This window comes from Zootoca vivipara, chromosome 5 (genome assembly GCF_963506605.1).
Source record: "Zootoca vivipara chromosome 5, rZooViv1.1, whole genome shotgun sequence".
NCBI classification, from domain to species: Eukaryota; Metazoa; Chordata; class Lepidosauria; order Squamata; family Lacertidae; genus Zootoca; species Zootoca vivipara.
This window is the reverse complement of record NC_083280.1, coordinates 72708608-72728631: the sequence shown is the minus strand read 5'-3', so window position 1 is coordinate 72728631 and position 20024 is coordinate 72708608. Positions and strand designations below refer to the sequence as shown.

The window sequence follows — 20024 nt, the reverse complement described above, 5'->3', positions numbered from 1 at the left end:
TTAAGCACCTAATTAAGCAGAAAATGCAATTGCATTTTTAAATAGACCATCCCAAACTTCAGGCTCACACATTGTCCTCTCACTGCTCTTACCCTCAAAAAGGCATTATAATTTTTTAAACACACAAACTATGAACTCTGATTCAGAGAAAGCAATTCCTTATGAATTATGCATCAGAGATACATATGGAAGTTTCCATGGTCAGGTGGTAGAAGGCTGTTGAAGAAAGAGATAAAACAAGAAAAAAAAAGTATTCTGGGCCACTTCTCTTTCAGAAAGTGATAGAAAGACAGTTTCTGGATCAGAATGGTTTGATTGTGGAATTTATGTGAATAAGGAAACTAATGATGTAATGCCACCATCTCAGTATGCTACCCTGTGGAACTCATAATTCTTTATGCTCTAGTAACAGTAAGGAAGCTCATTATATTTATATTGTTCCTTGTAGAGGCTAAATCCTGTGTGATTCTTGCAGTGCCTGTTAGTCTCGACCTGAATTTTATTTATGTTTTAAGTTATGTTCTTTGCATAGTGAGATGAATAACCCAGATCTTATTGGAAGCTAAACTATAGCAGATTGGAAACAGCACTGATTGCAGTGAATACAGGATGGGATGGAAATTGCTGCCTCTCAGCCACACCCTCATTCATTATACATGGAAGTGGAACATTCATAGGTGATGGTGCCAATCAGGTGATGAGTGTGGAGAGGTCTACAGGAAGGAAATGACGTGTGACACATACACCCCAACCATAGCTGCCAAGTTATCCCTTTTTTTCAGGGATTTTCCATTATGCTGAATAGGCTTCCTCGCGAGAAAAGGGAAAACTTGGCAGCTATGACCCCAACTGCTGCTGCCTAAGTCACTGTGGTAGGAGTAAAAAGCCAGGGAGGTGTCTGTCCTCCAGGACTGGTTGGGCTGTTAGGCAAAGTGAAGTGACCTCCACAGGCAGCTGATTTTTCGTATCATAAAAGGGAAACAAATTATTAGTTGTTTGATTGTTACTGCATTTTTCCTTCCAGGCTGGGAGAGACGTTCTTGGGGATTTTCTTCCTCAGGTTCCAAACTAATTTAACAGATGCATCTTAGTTAGCTGAAAACATCAACCTGGAGCAACACAATGACTTGGGCCAGCCCTAGAATTCTTAAATTCTAGTTAGAGCAATGATTCAAAGCACTGATTGGTAATACCTTGCACATACTCAAGGCATAACATTCTAAAGGAGACCATTACTGTCAGCAGACATGCCTATACAATTGTGGTGAAAGCCACAATGTAGTAAGCAAAATACTTTTCTTCCTAGAATTTGCCTTTGTTGTTGTATTTGCAGCTATAGTAGGTGTGGCAATGATGCTATTCTTCCTCCTTACTTTCCTTCTGGGCACCATCCTAATTTCCCAAAGATCACAACAACTTTCTGAAGACTTGAAGAACCTTTACTGCCATGGCAAGGTGGCTGCCTTGCATTGAATGGTATTTATTTCTGCGATGCCCTTTTAAAAATGAGGTACAGCTTATCAAATGTGAGTTTCCTTCAGCCTTCAAAAGGTGATTAAATAACTTCTCCTGTCTTGATTTTTATATCATGCACCAGTTTATATATCCACATGGGATTTTGTTTATAATTTTATTACAAAGAAATGTCACCAATTTGACAGCTTCCCAAGCTCTGACAATTGAAACCCAGGGTTTATTCCCCTTTCTGTTCAGTTCTTGTCTAGGTATGGCACAATGCTAGACTATAGTTCATATAACTAATTCATTTCAAATTGTTCTAAATTGCAGTGCGATTTTCATTAATACTGCTCTCAGTTTTAGAAGAGAAATAAAGGATTTATTGCCCTCTGTCATATTTCTCATTCCAATAAAAGTGATACAGTGAGGAGAAAAACAAATAACAACTGCCGATTCAGAACAGGAAAGTCCAGCCTCTGAGGCTGACATTACCATCTGCCCTGATCACTGGCGGTGAGGGGGAGGGGGGTTGAATTGCTATAAATGAAGTGGATTTTGTACGTTCTTGATGGGTTTGTGGAAGCCAGACATATGGGTCTGTGTCCAATGTTCTCTGGTCGGATAAGGGCTCTTGTGGTAGCAGACATGTGCTTGAATGTTCAACAGAGCAGTCCAATGCAACAGTTGATCTCATAAAGTTACCAGAAATCTGCTTATGCATTCTCTTGTGCAACAATGCTCCACTGGCACAAAACAATTCACTAGTGGGATGAGTATATCATTAAGTGACTTAAACATAGCACTACATTGGGAGCAACCCTTGATGCTGTTTCAAGACCATGCAAAATGTACACTTGGAGATATTTAGAGGACCTCTTCACAAAAGCAAGCATCACTTCCTCTCTGTTAATTGCCTTCTTCAGTACATTTTTGGGCTTTTCCTTATGTTATATGGTATATAGGTAGATTGTACAATGATTATCACCTTCATCTGTGTTACTTGTATGATGCTGAACTTAGTTGTTCTCACTATAATTTGGAGGCTTTTATTGTCTCACAGAGTGCATTATAGAAATTGAACTCAAAGGAGAGAAAAAACTCTTCAGAGAAATTATTCAGTTGTAAAATCAGCAAAAAGTTGCATTTTCTTTTAGCACTCCAGTTTGTTTTCTAAAAACCTGCCCCACTTCCCCAATTAAACATCATATTCTGATTTCTATTCCCCAGTCAGTCTCAACAGTCAACAGTCTCAATCTATATAGCACTAGCTATTTCCTAACAACTGCTACTATTAGGCTAGTGCCCAGGCTTGACTCAACTGGGATGAATTTAAAACACTACAGGGAAGCAATTCAGAATCAAGAAAACTACTGGGGAAAGATCGTGTTGCTGCTGACCTAATTTAGCTGACTTTATTTCAGAATGGGTAAGGAAAAACAGTCTTACAGCTCAATCCTATGCTATCCTAAGAGCAAGTCTCACTCTTCTCAATGCGCTGAGGTTCAAGTTAGTATAATGCGGCATTACCAACAGTGCAAGCATAACAACTTCCTAAGTGGTAAATGTATTAGACAATACAGCCAACATATAATCTTCTGGCATCTTACAAATCAACATTATCATGTAAATTGAATGACTGGGATCATTCAGTTAAAGCTTCAATGTATGTAAAGTAAGCATATTGACTAGAACAGAAGTAACTGGTAAAATAAACTTCTAAGCATGTTTACTCAGAAGTAAGTCCCAATGGAATTTACTCCCTAGTAAGGTTGATTATAATTGCAGCTAGGGGGAGAATTCAGTTTGCATTTAAAGGCTACTTCACACTTTCCAAAACAGTACAAGAACAGAAACACAAGCATCCTTCAAAATTCACAATTCTACACACTTTTGAAATGCAGTTCCCCAGCCAAGTAATGAGTATAGAAAATTGCACATTTGGAGAAATATGAACTAAAATGTTGATTAATTTTCATGAGAATTCATTACTACTTATTAATTTACATACCACTTAAAACCCTTTCTTTACACACCTGCGAGAAGCAAAGCTATAGGGAACCAGGCAGAGGGTCTTCTCGGTAGTGGCGCCCGCCCTGTGGAATGCCCTCCCATCAGATGTCAAAGAGATAAACAACTACCTGACATTTAGAAAACATCTGAAGGCAGCCCTGTTTAGGGAAGTTTTTAATGTGTGACATGTTAGTGTATTTTAAATCTTTGTTGGAAGCCGCCCAGAGTGGCTGGGGAAACCCAGACGGATGGGCAGGGTACAAATAATAATTTATTATTATTATTATTATTATTATTATTATTATTATTATTATTATCATTATCATTATCATCATCATTATTATTATTATTATGTACCCTACACACACACACACACACACACACACACACACACATAACGTGTGGACATCCAAAGAAACAATGTTGGAAGATTCAGGACAGATAAAACAAAGTACTTCTTTATGCAGTCCATAAACAACGGAACTTGCTCTGACAGGAGACAGTGATGCTCACCTTGAATGGCTTTAAAAGAATATTAGAAAAATGGACAGAGGAGAGGGCTACTGGCCATGATGACTATACTCTGCTTCCACAGTTGGAGGCAGCAATGCTTCTGAATACTAGTTGCTGGAAACCATAGCAGAGAGTGCTCTTGTGCCTGAATCCTGTTTGCTGGTTTCCCACAGGTTGGCCACTGTGAGAACAGGATGCTAGACTAAATAGCCCACTGGAATGAACCAGCAGGCTCTTCTTATGTTTAACTAAATTTATGTGGGATGCATAATCAATTTTGAATATAAAGTATCTCTTCTGGAGTGCAAAATGTCAAGTAAGCTCACCCGTCTGCCCATCTTTGCAAACAACTAACAGGCTTCACCTTCACTGTCTGGTGGCTTGTATTCTTTGACTGCTTAAAAGTTACTTAGAGAACAGTTGAGGACATAGGCATTTAATTCACTTAAAAGGTCTGCAATTGAAATTAGTGGGGATGGGGAAAATGAACATTTCCCATCCTTTCTGCTACATGGTCCAGGCTGCTCAAAGGATGTAAATAAAGTTATATAATCCTCCCCGAGTCCTGGGAACAGGAAAGGATACACATCCAATTAGATAACATACATTAAAAAGAAGTACAACCATCAGTTCTGGCACAGACTAGGTCTCTGCACAACAGAGGTAAAAGACTGTATAGATTAGGGAGTGAATCTTTGTCCACTGATTCTACAATCATTTAAAACTAATGGACTCAGCATGACCTTTGCGGTAGAATGTAATATGCAATAAAATTATGGGGCCTGTGTTGGCCTCTGGAAATTTGATAGATAGGCACTATTGTGAAAATATGAGAAGGAAGAACTATGACACATTATTATAATCTGACTGGGTCTCCAAATAAAATTACAGCAGAAAGCCCATCTCACTCATCCCAAAGATATACATGTATGTATGTATGTATGTATGTATGTATGTATGTATGCTTTGAAAATGTAGCTTACAATTTAGGAATGGAGGATGAAATAGGGACTAAGTATTATGAAGCTTCAGCTATAAATACTTCCATCTTAAAGGGAAAATGTTCGGCTTATAAAGGAAGAGTGGCATACCAAGGTCTGGATGAATAACACAGGGAAACATTTTGTCAAATTTTCACTAGAAAATAGTATCTCTTTAATGATGTAATATACTATGAAGTCATAATGCTGTTTGCTAGTAATATAAGGGATGGTGAAACTTCTCTTTTCTTGTACCCATTTCTGCCATGTTTCTGTGTGACCTTTCAGAGTTGCAAGCTCTAAAGCAGGCATAGGCAACCTTGACTCTCCAGATGTTTTGGAACTACAACTCCCATGATCCCTGACCACTGGCCCTGTTAGCTAGGGATCATGGGAATTGTAGTTCCAAAACACCTGGAGACCCAATGTTGCCTATGCCTGCTCTAAAAGATCCAGAGTAGTAGATGTGATACAAGGATGGCCCACTACACTGAAGTGTGAATATAAATTCCTGGTGTCCTGAAGATCCCAGGTAATGGCTGTATTTTAATTCATACTTTGGAGCTCTATGCAAATATGACTGAATGGACAATGAAATGTTTTTTGCATCCTTATAGCAGTTAATGCAGCAGGTAGAAGGGGAGTGAAAGGGTTAATTGAATAAACACTTTGGAGTATTCACTCAATCATTCCAAAAGTTGACCAGAAATTGTTTATGTATGCCCCTACGGCAGCTAGAATTTTATTAGCCCAAAAGTGGAAGCAGCAAGAATTACTGACGGTAGAATAGGCATCCCCAAACTGCGGCCATCCAGATGTTTTGGCCTACAACTCCCATGATCCCTAGCTAACAGGACCAGTGGTCAGGGAAGATGGGAATTGTAGTCCAAAACATCTGGAGGGCTGGATTTTGGGGGTGCCTGCGGTAGACGAATGGCAGACAAAGATGATGGAATATGCGGAATTGGCAATGCTGACAGGGAGAACCTATAACCAGAGCGACCAAATGTTCCAGGGAGAATGGAGTAAATTTGTTCAATACATAGACAATCATTGTAAACATATAAAGACACTAGCTGGACTGCGATAAAGCTCACAACGTTTAAAAGAAGAAATGTTTTACTTGTGTTTTAAGTTTTAAATAATTTAAGATGAATATAGACAAAAAATTGGGAAAGAAGTACGACAAGGTTGTATATTGTCTCCCTGCTTATTTAACTTATATGCAGAATTCATCATGCGAAAGGCTGGACTAGATGAAACCCAAGCCGGAATTAAGATTGCCGGAAGAAATATAAACAATCTCAGGTATGTGCACACACACACCAATTCAAGGTGCACAGATCCCAAGGCCACTTTGACACTTGAGGCAGAAAATCCCCACAAGTGCATCTCCTCCACCCCCATGGCAGAAAAAAATGCAAAAACCATACATTAAATAGACATACGCTACTGTTTCATTACTCCCCAATTCAGTTACAAGAGACAGCCACCCAACTATGCCAAATAGCAGGGCTTATGCACTGCTGATAAGAAATACCCAGTTCAATATTTTATTCCCTGGGATCCTGAGGAGCGAGATGAACCCTGAAGAATGACAACTCTCACATTTACAAAATTTAAACATCTTTCCAAAAGGGAAACATGAGGAACTAGAGACAGTAGTTTACTAAGTATAGGGAACAGGAAATATGATACCATACAGGACAGCTGTATGCATCAGAAACAGAAAATTGCAGCTACCATATGTGGAATAGAGGCAGATTTCACCAAACTTCCAAACATAATTCCTGGGATTCCTTGGAGAATCCCCGATTACTTTGCAATATAAATATGCCCTAAATTAATGACAAACCTATTTCTAAGTAATCTCTCATCTTGACTAGAGATTTCCTCTGATGCACATAAGGGGATAAGTTTGCTCTATGAAAATACTTGTTATTGATGTAGGGCCTACAATTTGTCCTCCGTTAGTGATGGACAAAAGTGTTTTCAACAGTGAATAAACCAATAAAAATTATGTCAGAAAAAGTGATTAACTAATGTAATGTATTGCAGATTTAATATGTTAGGCATGAATGCCACGGAATACTACTGTGTATTAAAAAATTGAAATGACTACATGCTCAGTAAAACTTTTTTTTCAGAGGTAGGCAAGCTTTATGGAGGCAACAGAAAAGGCAGACATGCTTTGTTAAGGGAGGTAATTTAATTCCATTTATTGTCATGGAGCTTTCTTTGCCCTGGTTGACAAATGATTTTCAGTACAAGGGAAAAACAAAATTGACTAGGCTCTTTGCAGTGCAATCCTATACATTCCTACTCAAAGGTAAGCCCCATTTAGCTCCATGCATCATCACAGCATCAAAAGGCTGTAATCCTGTTTACCCTCACTTGGGAGTTAAGTCCAATGATCACAAAGGGCCTTACTTCTGAGGAAACATGCACAGGATTGGACAGAATGACTGTCAAATTCAGAAACTGAAACAGAAAATATTTTCTTCTCTAAACTCGGCAGGATTAAGGGACAAATATATACAGGATTTATCTATAAACCTATTAAATCACCACTCAGCCTTGTAGGTGAAACCTCTGCCCTGCCTCTGAGGACACATCTTTTCTTATCCACAGTCATTCAGTTGAGCCTTTCTCTAACTTTAATGGGGAGCTGTATTTTACAGCAAATTTGTGACTCTTCAGATCAATGGTTATGGATGATTTGCAATTCAAGGGCTATTAAAGCAAGCTTTTCCTTTAAAATAAATCAGTGTGCTTGGACTCAGATGTTGAGCCTACAAATATAAGCATGAAGTTTGCACTACGTTAATTGGCATATTTATACATCTAAAGATACTCAGGAATTTGAATCTTCTGTGTAGAACACAGCACAATGGACCAAAATCAAACCAGATGTTAGCAATACAAACTATGATAAGTAAGCAACACCAAATGGTGACACATTTATTTCATACACTGCTTGACTGCTAAAAAGAAAACCCTCAAACTGTTTGCAAAAGATAAAACAATAAAATCAAACACCTAATAACCACTTCCAATGGCTTCATGTAGATATTAAGGAGCAGTGGAGATAACCAGTCCCCAGCAGCACCCTTGTCCTGAACCCCTTGCCTACCTGGCGGCAAGTCAGTATGCCAAGTTCCCAGTCCAGGCCCAATCCACATGTCCAAAGTCAAAACCCAAAGAACAGTCCCACAGAGATCCTGCAGGACCCAAGCTGAGATCCTTCCACAGGGGCAAATGAACGGACACAGCACCTCAGCTCTGATTCCCTTTTGTACTTTGCCTGCTGATTGCAGCATCTGGGCTTGACGAGGCAGGTGACCCTCACCTGCTCCAAGCCTACTCCAGTTGAGGAGTCACAACCTTTCTTCCAGAGCTAATGAGTCCCACCTGGCCACCTAGGGAGCTGGGCTATGGGCCCTTGCCTGCCTCTGCCTCCCATTCCCTCGTCATCCTCCACCCCCCTGTGAGTACTTCCTACACCAACCTCTCCTTTCCCATCCCCAGCTTGCCCCAGTGTGTCCCAGTCCTGGCTACACCCCTCACCGGGATCCTCTTCTTCCTCCTCGTAGTTCTGCCAGTTCATGACAATCCTATAACATAGCTGCCAGGGGGCTGAAAGGCACTCTTCCAATGCTACTCAGTCCCAAAGGTGGGATTGGAACCACTGTAATATTCTTTACTCTCTCCTCAGGGATACGGGCCACTTATGAGGCTAAGCTGACCCATCTAGATGGAACTATGGAGTCCCAGGGGGTGGTGAGGCAGCAATGCTTCTCTTCTCACCTTCAAGGTATGGCCTGGGAAAGGGGGTAAGCTGGATAGCCATGCCTGTTTTCCACAGGCAGGGCTGTGTTGCCCAATGGTCACAGTTGTAGTTCAAGTTAGTTCTCCCTTTATAGATAACTCCCTCTGCTGATCTCATTATGTTCACTGAATAAAAGTGGCCCAGTTCAACCCCAGCCTGTGTGTTTGTCTCTTTATTCAGTCGTCAGAGCACAAATTGTTCCCTAATCTTTAACTGCTGTATTTTCTGACAGGCAGTAAAATTTAAAAAGGGCCTTCTAACAGTAGATTATGTTACATTTTCAGATACTGCACAGTTGAAGAATGCCCTTCCTTTCCCATGTTGTTGCTCTTCTCTCAAAATAAATGATAGTGCCAGGCATGACAAATGCCATGTAGTGGAAGGCTGAGAATGGTCAATCAGTTCATATACATGCTCCCACATTTCAGCTTCAGTGGATGACACTGGGATCTAATTATTGGAATGGGAGAAAAAGTATTCCTATCCACTTTGTCCACACTATCTATCTATCTATCTATCTATCTATCTATCTATCTATCTATCTATCTATCTATCTCATCTCATCTCATCTCATCTCATCTCATCTCATCTCATCTCTATCAAGTATGACCCCCTCACCTTTTTTTTCTAAACTAAGAACCCAAACCCTTTCTTCATAGGGGAGTTGCCCCTGTCTTGTGAACATTTGGTTATACATTTTTTGCAGATTTACAATATCCTTTTTGAGATGGGGGACCAGAACTTTACACAGAATATTCAGCTGTATAATAGCATTACAATATTGGCAGTTTTATTTTCACTGCCATTTGTAATGATCCCCCAACATCAAGTTTGGTGTTTAGTTGCTGTCTTTGCAGCTACTGCATTTCATGATATGGAAAGGGACAGGAAAAGAAAACTGCCAATATTGTGCTGCCATTATGCAACTCTATGGTGCAATAACACTTGGAGCACCAGGCACTATTCTTGATTAGTAAAAACCACCACTGGGGCCCTCAACCCAGATAGGGGCCATGGTACTCAGGGAGCTCTTATTAAAACCTTTCATTCTACAGCTTTCCCCAGCGCTACTATTGGCCCCTAAGGGACAATTTTCAGAGTGGTTGCAATAAACTTAAGGCAATGATCTGGCTGAATAGGGTAACCACCTGTGAGGCAGAAGGTGCTGATGTAACAGCAAAATGTAGGCAGTCTTGGAAAAGAAATGGATTCAATGATGCACATTTGGACAAGCTGCTTCTAAATATTTGATTAGTTTCTGCATGGAAAAACTAGCTGTATCATTGCTTGCTGGATCTAGCTTTTTAGAGCCAATTGTATTTTGCTTTCAGTATGCTTTCCCTTGGGTGGGGTATCTTTTAGGTCATGAACCATTTACAATAATGTTGTTTCTTATGAATTTTAGTTGAATAATTTAAGGGTGCTAGATTCAGATGTTAAAAACTCAGTGTGTAACACACTCGTGAAGAGTGCCATTTTTTTTTTTTGCAACCAAAAGCCTATTATTTATGGCTGCCTTTTGCTATATATGGATTGAGACTCTGGTACATTACTGTCATAGATGTGCAATGGAACAGCAGTCAGTGCCAATTCAAAGTGACTTTGAACCAAGTTATAATGAGGAAGGGTTGAAGTTTACACAAAAGCTGAGCTTTTTCTATCATTTCCAGTCATTCCATTCAAGAAATAATGAGAAAACTGTGTTGTGCCACAAGATTTCTCACCTATTCCTTCCTGAGGAGTGTCACAGAAGAATGAATGAGGAACAGGGAGAAAGAGAAGCAACTGGGAATGCTTCAGGAATTAGTTTTTTGTTAATTCTGATATGAGCTGTTCGGATCCACACCTCCCAAACTAATGTCTGGACTGGAATACAGTCATGCTTTGGATTTCACACTTTTCCAAATCTAAGCATTTCTTTGCGCAAAAGGTATTCAAATTGAATATTTCTATAAAAAACACACAGGAATGTGTATTTTGGGAGAATATGCATATTTGAATACAAAATTCATGCAATAGGAATCGTGCTCCCTTGCCCTATGTGACCCAAACACAGGTGGTAGCAGAAGAAACAAAGGTCTAGGATGGGTTCCGCAGGACTACAAGCCTACTTTGCAGGGTTGGCTAGGGAACCACTCTAATGTCACAATACTCATGCACTCCGGCAGCTTGATTCTATGCTTCACTGCACTAAGGCACCAGTAGCAGGCCATAACATCTACTCTAAGCAACCCAGCTATGGAACTTCACTGTGCAGAAGCAGGCAATAGCACCACACTCCAAAAGCACTTGCTAAATTGACATGTCAAGCATCCAAAGCATTACTTCATTGGAGCTGTAACAGAGACACTTCTTTCCATTACAATAGCTAGGTTTATACAAAGAAGAGCATGCCCGACACCTCAGAATGTAGAAATCTGGGTGTCATAAGGAGGAAAACTAAGCTCTGGCAGGACAGAAGTTAAATAAATTTGGGCTGTTATCTTCATATAGATGGACCTTACCCTTAAAAAAACCCAAAACTTCAGTTGCTGGTGTTTGGCTTTTCTCTACAAAAATTCAATGCAAATCAAAACCTAGGATAGAATGGATACATACCAGCATTTGTAAGATACTGCACATTTCGCATCACTCCTTCAGTGTAGGCCCCAGCCTCGTAACCGTCCATCTCACCAGAAACAATATGTGCCACTCTAGCCGCACGCCCTCGGATGGCACCAGCTGCACGATCTAAATCATCGGCATCCTGTTCTCTTAGGGCAATGATGCATTTGTTGACATCCTCAAGGATATGACTTTCTGTGTGAAAGAGAAACATCAAAACATGATTATATAGACCAAGCTATCACTGATGATATATGAAATTAATCAAACCAGTCCACTGGCATGTAAGTTAACATTTAACTTAAGTCAGTGCAGGCTGGTCCAAACAGCCTTTAGCTATCTCTACATAAAATGTTCATGAACACCTGAAGCATCACACTTTTTTCATCCTTTCTCACACCTTTTTGAGGGGGCATGTCTTTTAAAGCTTCCTCCCGTTCATTTCAATAATTTTTTTGTTTGTTTCATTACAATTTTACCTGAATTGTCTCCCCTTCTCTCAGCAGTTCTGTGAAGCAGTTTAGGCTAAAATAAAGTAACTGGCCCTGGTAATCTAGTCAGCTTCACATCTGAGTGAAGGCTTGAGTCTGGATACCCCCCCCCTTTGAGATTAGCTTCACATGCCTCTTGACTTTTTAAGGTTAGCTCATGACATGATGGTATCTGAGGCAGAAAGATAATGCACATCCCCCCCCCCTGCCCTGGTTAAACAAAAACAGAATAATAGTTGACAATATTAATGGCATCCAACAATCATCTCTATTTATTCATCTCTCTTCAGACCAAAATGTCAAACTTCATCCCACATACTAAACTTACAACCTCCAACAGAGACTATAGATCATTTTTCTTGCATCAAGCCATTGCCATGTAAATTACAAATATTAAATTTCAACGTTCAAATAATAGGATGAGAAGAATCATGTTGATGCCCAACTTGCTCTAAAGCACATCTAATCTCCGGCAACGAAAGCAGAGCAAAGCAACAGGACCCCCTGGAAAAGTGACCCCTTAATACAAGGGAAGACCAAAGAAAATTGCATTGGGCCACCAAGATCTCATGGGGTGGGGCAATACTTGACTCTTCCCCATTGTTACTGAACTGGGGCTAGGGATCATGTGGGTCTCATACAATGTCAGTGTGAAGGTGCTTGTTGTATCTTCCCCACGATACAAAGATAAATTTCTACAACAGCCAAAAATGAAGAGGAAAGGGGTTAAGTCTTTACTAAAAATTAGTGTTTACTAATAAGGAAACTACCAGAACCAAGGGACCTATTTGACTTATTTTAGGTGTTCAGCTAATCACTACTTTGGTTCACAGACTTGAATCTATCCTCCCAGAGATGAGAGACAGTAAGAAATATTGGATAAGAATATAAAGACAATATATTCTACATAGAAAGAGCATAAGAAAGCAAAGGGCTTATTTTGGTGATTCTGTAATCATTAACATTCATATAGCACAGGGGTCAGCAAACTTTTTCAGCAGCAGGGGCGGTCCACTGTCCCTCAGACCTTGTGGGGGGCCGGACTATATTTTGGGAAAAAATATGAACGAATTCCTATGCCCCACAAATAACCCAGAGATGCATTTAAAATAAAAGGACACATTCTACTCATGTAAAAACATGCTGATTTCCGGACCGTCCGTGGGCCGGATTTAGAAGGCGATTGGGCCGCATCCGGCCCTCGGGCCTTCGTTTGGGGACCCCTGATATAGCACTTCTGAAGCATGTCATATACATTTCCCTCAGCAATCTTTACAAGGAAGGTCTATAGTGCAGAAAGAGGGCTGAAGATGAGATTTGAACTAGGTACCAAGTAAGGCTACCTGGCTCAGATTTACTCAGATCTGATGGGAGGCTTCACTTAACAATTAAGTAGCAACATTTTGCACTGGCTGAATCTTCAAGGACGTCCCTACATAGATTCGTGCATTCCTTCAATCTGGAAGTTAATCCTTCCAAACTTTATGGCTTAACTGAACCACTTGAACAGCAGAAACCTCTCTATTCATATTCAGAATTTGGTGAGAAAGGATTGTTACAATGCCTATCACCCCATTTATAGGTGGGTGGGTGTATTTGCCACTTGACATTATGGCCTGAGAGTGGTTTGGCCAATGAGGAGAGGTGGTGACAGGCTATTCATTCAGCCTGCTCTGTCCCACTCTCTTCCCTCTTCTTTATTCAGCAACCACCCTCCTTCCCTTTTGCAGCGTGGACCTACAGACTAGTTGTCTGTTTTCCAGGGCCTGAGTAGGATTTTTTTTTTGGGGGGGGGGAGCCTAATTGGCTCCGGGTCTCCTCTTTTTTGCCTACCCCCCACTGCTGGGCGATGTTTGTTGGTGTTCCTTCAATTTGGCTAGTTGGCATGTAGTCGAGGCAAGTGAGATGATTTCAGAAAGAATGGAACACTTACCTGAATCAGTCTTGGGATGTGGGCATCCCTTAGTCACTGTTGTCAGGCATGGCTTGCAGGTGCTAGGGGGGTGCCCTTTGGCCTGATGGATACATCGGGGTGAACGTTGGCCAATGGGGCCACAATGTGCCTGTAGGGCTCTTACACCTAAGGTCCACGCAACGGGGAGGGAGGAATCGTAAGAAACCTTGCAGCATGCACACAGTGTGCGGCTGTTAACTTGCCCATAAGATGGGGGTAATTTTTTATTAATGAACACCTGCCCAGACTTAATTTGATTTGGTTACATTGGTTGAATCTGACTACTTAAAATTTGTTTTGCAGATCCACAAGTTGTTATATTTAATAAATACAACCTATTTATCCACATTTGGCCGTCTTGACTCTTCTTCCTGGTGTGCTGGCAATTGGATATATGTGCAAATCACGAGGGGTTTCTTAAAGTTGTCCAAGCACTTGGTAAACTACTACATGCACCTGACAATCTTACTGACAATTAGAGGGGGGAAGACCAAAAAATGGTAGCTAAACAACTTTTTCAAGGTCACTTGAAGTGACACCTTAAAAGTAAAGATGAAGTTTTGCGTCTCTCCTGATAATGTTGTTACAAGTTTTCCATCAATAGCTAGAGGGCCCCAGTTAATTCACCAGCTTTTATAGGATGACTAAATTCACTTTGAAACAAATAGATGAACACTTAAATTTTAGGCTCCCCCCCCTGCTCCATTAGCGTTATATGACTGCAGACATCTCTGCAATGTTTTTACTTCTTGTGCAAAGTGAATAACAGAGTGAACATCACATCAGATTATGCATTGCTAAGTGCTATCCATTTCAGAGATGCCAATAAAATATTGTCAGAGGATAATGGCCATCTGCTGCTCCTACATAATTGCTCAGGTGAAGACACTGGTTTTGTGGAAATATTCTATTGTAACTGCTTTATATTTGCAATACCAAACCCTGACACAAATGTGATCTCTGCCCTTGGCAGTGAAATTTGTCCTCTGTGTCTTTGTTGGATAGCAAGTGTAGACTGACATTATGGTTGCAATTCACAAGTCATTTAAAGCAGCAGACTTGCACTTAATCCAGGTTTGGGGCCAAGCTACACATTATACTTAACTGAATGTAGTGTACCAGATGACTTTCAGTCTTTTTTTGCTTTAATAGTTGCTTCAGGAGGGGTCAGGGAGACCAGGGAAACAGTAAGGAAGGGGCACTGCACTGGTTTCCTGTTCTAACTGATCCACTAAGTGATCACCCACAGATTTAATCATTACAGTATACAATATGGAGAGCAGGAGTACAGAGACTGATAATGTTTTGGATTCAGACTGGACCATTGGTACCCATATATGAATCTACATCTCAAGATGCAGAGAACCTGCAAGCAGCAGATAGTGCTCTGTTGACCATCAGATAATGATGCTCAGAGACTCAATATTTACGGTATACTTGAGCTGGGCCAATCAAGAGCATTCTACCAATTGTAGGGAATGACGCTACATGGCTTTATTCCCCTTTGAACCTGGATGTTTTTGTGAGGCTGGAGCACACATAGTCCAAGGTAGCTCACCAAGCTAGGTGTCAGCTAGAATCCCTGGCAGATACAGAATTTTTTAAGGTGGTACCTGCTGAAAAGTGAGGAGTGAAAATGCTTGTTAGAGCAACATTTGAAATTATGATGGTAAAATAAAATATATTTGTTGCTAAACTGGAAAAGTATGCCAGCAAAAAAATTAAGGCGTTGTGTTGTTAATATATAGTCTGAAGTTCAAGATGTAAACAAGAGACATCTGAGGGAAATAAGAAGAGACCAGCTGGCTCATCAGTATATTCTTCAGTATATTCTTTGTGCTAACCCTCTCCTGTCACAGCATATAATCAAACTTTCTTGAGGAAATTCAGTATCATTGCCTGGGAGGACATCCCTTGCTTTTAAGTACCTCGGGATGAGAAAGAGATTCACATCTGGTCTGATTTTTCTGTTCTGTTAATTTTTGTTTTGATCTCCTTCCACTCATCTTTATAAAGACCGAGCATAATAATTCTGAGTTGCCATCATGAATTCTCATTTCATTGCCTATCTTTTAGGTTATAAGTCAATTTGGCTTATGCAACAAGGCTGGCTGTAGACGAAAAACATCTATTAGTTGATTAATCTAGAGAGAGAGTCAATAAAAGTGAGTTGGCTGCACTCCATTCCAATCCACTATGAATCAGCTGGAATGTAAGTAGCAATCATTTAAATCAACATTTTTCCTACCTCATCAATATTTTTATATTGCATTTTAATAATGGTTCAGAGAAAGAGAGAGGATTTTAGCATTCAACAATATGCCATGAATTACTGTTCAGTGAGTTCCAGACTTGTACTGCAATCCGATTGTTCAAGGGACCTCCTCATGTGTTTACTGAATGCAGGAGGAGGAAGCAGCATCACACCTGCTGGCGGTGCCCCAACAGCAATATTCTAGCTGGTAACACCCCCTGGGTGGCCTATTATAAAGTCTTTCCACAGCTACCATTTAAAGTTATATGGTTCCTAGGTTTTTGGGATATTTTGGCATGCTGCCACACAACATTATAATTGAGCTACTGCTACAGAATAATGTACTGGAAAAAACTGTTTTTTCCTCTCCTATGTGTATGGGTGTGAGAGAGAAAGAACCAGAATGGATCCTCAACATGTTCACTTGTGTGGCATGTGTGCAAGCATCTGTTCCAGTTTCTGGGTGGAAGGGATGTGGTTAGTGGGTGAGGCTTGGGAGATGTCTGTTTTGCACAGCTACCCTCTGATACCTCGCAGGAAAACCAAAATGCTTGTTTACAAAAGCTATTGTACTACCAACCTTACTATATGCTTGTGAAACATGGACCACTTATAAATGCCTTCTCCAACTCCTCAAAAGATTCCATCAACGGTGTCTCTGAAAATTTTTACACATCACTTGGGAAGACAGGCGAACTAATATCAGTGTACTGGAAGAAGCAAAGATCACCAGTGTTGAAGCAATGTTACTTCAACATCAACTTCGTTGGACTGGTCATGTTGTGCGGATGCCTGATGATCGTCTTCCAAAGCAACTACTCTATTCCGAACTTAAAAATGGAAAGTGTAATGCTGGTGGTCAACAAAAGAGGTTTAAAGACTGTCTGAAGGCAAATCTAAAAAAAAAATGTAGTATAAACACTGACAACTGGGAAACACTGGCCTGCAAGCGTTCCAGTTGGAGAACAGCCTTTACCAAAGATGTCATGGGCTTTGAAGACACTCGAACTCAAGACGCAAGGAAGAAACATGCTAAGAGGAAGGCACGCTTAGCAAATCTACACCGTGATCAACTCCCGCCTGGAAACCAATGTCTCCACTGTGGAAGGACGTGTGGATCCAGAATTGGCCTCCACGGTCACTTACGGATTCATTGTTAAAACCATGTTTATGGAAGACAATCTTACTTGGCTACGAGTGATCGCCAAAGAAGAAGAAGACCCTCTGATAGGTTTGCCTGAGGAAACAGCTGTTCGAGACAATGGTACTGAGTCAAAATATTTCCCATGACAGCAATCATTAGTTGCAGAAGAAAATCCATTGCAATAGTCAGGTTCACCATAGGTCAAGCAATCACATGGTTCCTCTTCTAATCTATACTCCCGCAAGGTTAGAATTTAAGAGTACTAGACATTAAAACCAAAATAAAAGACTATGATTGTGTGCATGCTCATTATTCCAACATTTACTGGCTGGAGGAACATGAGGGTATGTAAGAGGTGTGACTATAGCCATGGAACCTTTCTCAGTTTGGGCACAACACAGACATTAATATGGAAAGGAAAACCCCAGACTCACTCCAAAGGTGCAGATAATCAGCTACAAATTCAATCTTAAGAATGCTGAATCAGCACTATAAAAAGGTAAATGTGGAAAGGCCCTCACCTGGGTTAAAAACCTGTCAAACCTATGAATACAGATAGTGCTGTATCTAAACAGATCATCACCAACATCATCCCAGTATATATGCTGTATATGAATACAGTGTAAGACTCTATGATCCATGTGAGTAGGACCAATGACAATTTTCACATAATGCAAGGCAGCTGTCACCAGTTAAGCCATGGGTATACTATCTGTGGCCCTGGGGACACCTCTTGGCCTAATTTCACATAGGTGGCAAGAAGGGTTAAAACAAAGGGAGGGAGGAATGAGCAAGTAAGTGAGCGAGCTCTACCCACTCTTAGCCCTGGTCTTACTCACTTTCAGTCCAGTCCCACTCACAGGAAAGGACCCCTGCTCAGTGGTAGAGCACCTGCTTTGCATTCCAAAGCTCCCTGGTTCGATGCCCAACATCTCCAGGTGGGACTCTTTGAGTGCTACTGCAAGTCACTGTATATATTACTGATCTAGATAGACAAATGGTCTGACTTGCTTAGCATATGGCAGATTCCTATGTTCCACAGGCATGTGGCCCATGAGGAATACCCACAAGGGAGCATGCCTACCAACAGAAAAAGGGTTCCCTACCCTTGACTGAAACCATTTACTTAAAACTATATGGGAAAGAGTTCAAAATGACAGGAGTGTAATTGACGAGAGTTCAAACCTTAACCTTTCCACAGTTTTAGCAAAACAAAAACAAAAAAAGAATGTGTTCAAGCTGCAGAAGGATTTTATGAGTGGAGCTTTTGAAGGAAGGAAGGAAGGAAGGAAGGAAGGAAGGAAGGAAGGAAGGAAGGAAGGAAGATTTGAAGGAAAGAAAGCATGCATTTTAGTTTTATTTTACTCAGAAAGTAAAAAGGAAAAAAAGTAGCAAATACCACTAAAACATCTATCTTGTTTATTTAGACAGTGGAAGATTGAGCCTCTTATAATTTACATACAGATTGTCTGTGCAGAATAATCCTCCTGCTCCTTCACTCTCCTTGGAAAGAGGGCATGCAGGGATATGAACTAGCAACTCTTAAAAACATGTCAGTGAATTCTTTCCACTCTGTTCCTCCCAGACTGAGACACCAAGGGTACAGTATGAAACTCAGAATGGGGCAAGAATCCCTGGATCTATCATCATTTGCTTACAATATCCTGGGGATCCTTAGCTTATCCAAGAGCAATTATACTCTACCATTTTGTTGCTATTCAGTTGTGTCTTAGAATAATTAGGGTAACCTCATTAATGTCCTGTGTGGTTTGCTATTAAGCTCACCAGTGGGGAGCTTAGAAAAAGTACCTCTTAGTCAATGATTGGCTTGTGCATATATAAAATATATACATATCCAGATGCTTTGTTTAGTCCAAAAGGTTTGTTGTAGGGGAGGGGGGACATAACAAAGTTTTAAAGACAAAAACAAAATGCAATATCCTTTTGCATTCAATCAGGGAATAAGTGCTCAGGAGCCCAATGCAGAGACATGTATTATTGAAAAACAGGCCACATTTTATTTGTAGCCCATGGCTGGTAGGGAGTGAGGGCAAGATTAGGAGACCAGAAACCCATAAAACCATGGCCGTGTAACAACACAGAAATGTGACCCAATGCTATGAGAATGCTCTCCACAATGACCAGTAAGGTGGAGGGCAAAATTCCTTCCCATCTATGTCATAGCAATGGTGCCCAGCCAAGCGAGAGAGGGTGAGTATCTGTCACTGACACTAGGGCTCTCCAAAGTTGTCAAGTTCATGTTACGTTTCCTGTGTGGCCTAGAGAGCTAAAGTCTTCTCTCTGGCTCCCACGAGGTGCAATGAGCCCACATCATACAGAAGACTGTAATGCCACGGCTCCTTCCCACCAACCTGATTTTCTTGCTAGTTGTGTTCATGGCTGTCTGCTTTTTTTCTTGATGTACAAATGCTCAGTAGCTTTAATAAACAAGACTGTCATCTACCCCCCACTCTCTGCACACTGTGCACCTAGAATAATGATGCATTATAATGTTGCAGCCAGTGTAGCATTGTGAGAAAACAAGAGGGCATGGCTTGCCAAAGGCTGAGGCTGCTCCCATGCACTTAAAGAAGCTGGGGATTTTTCTGGAAGGAGAAAGATTAAAGAAAGAAGCTGCAGCCATTTCCGGGTAAAAACCTTACTCTCAAAACTGCTATGTTTTAAACCCAATCAAGGTTTACAAATGTGTGTATAGGAGTGTTTTAAAACACATAGACAGTGTATGTAATCTATGATGCTATGAGAATCACTATTGTAACACATGGG

General features: G+C 40.7%; 1 protein-coding gene across 2 annotated transcripts in view; it reads right to left on the bottom strand.

Annotated features, from left to right (window-relative positions):
* CTNNA3 (catenin alpha 3) overlaps positions 1-20024 on the bottom strand; it is a 550231-nt gene that overhangs the window by 124601 nt on the left and 405606 nt on the right. The window contains exon 12 of one of the 2 annotated variants that reach the window (XM_035137674.2): positions 11389-11589. In XM_035137674.2, the coding sequence (XP_034993565.2) occupies positions 11389-11589 (201 nt within the window). Of the gene's footprint in view, positions 1-11388; positions 11590-20024 lie in introns of those variants that run through there. The other variant, XM_035137677.2, reaches the window with a different exon arrangement.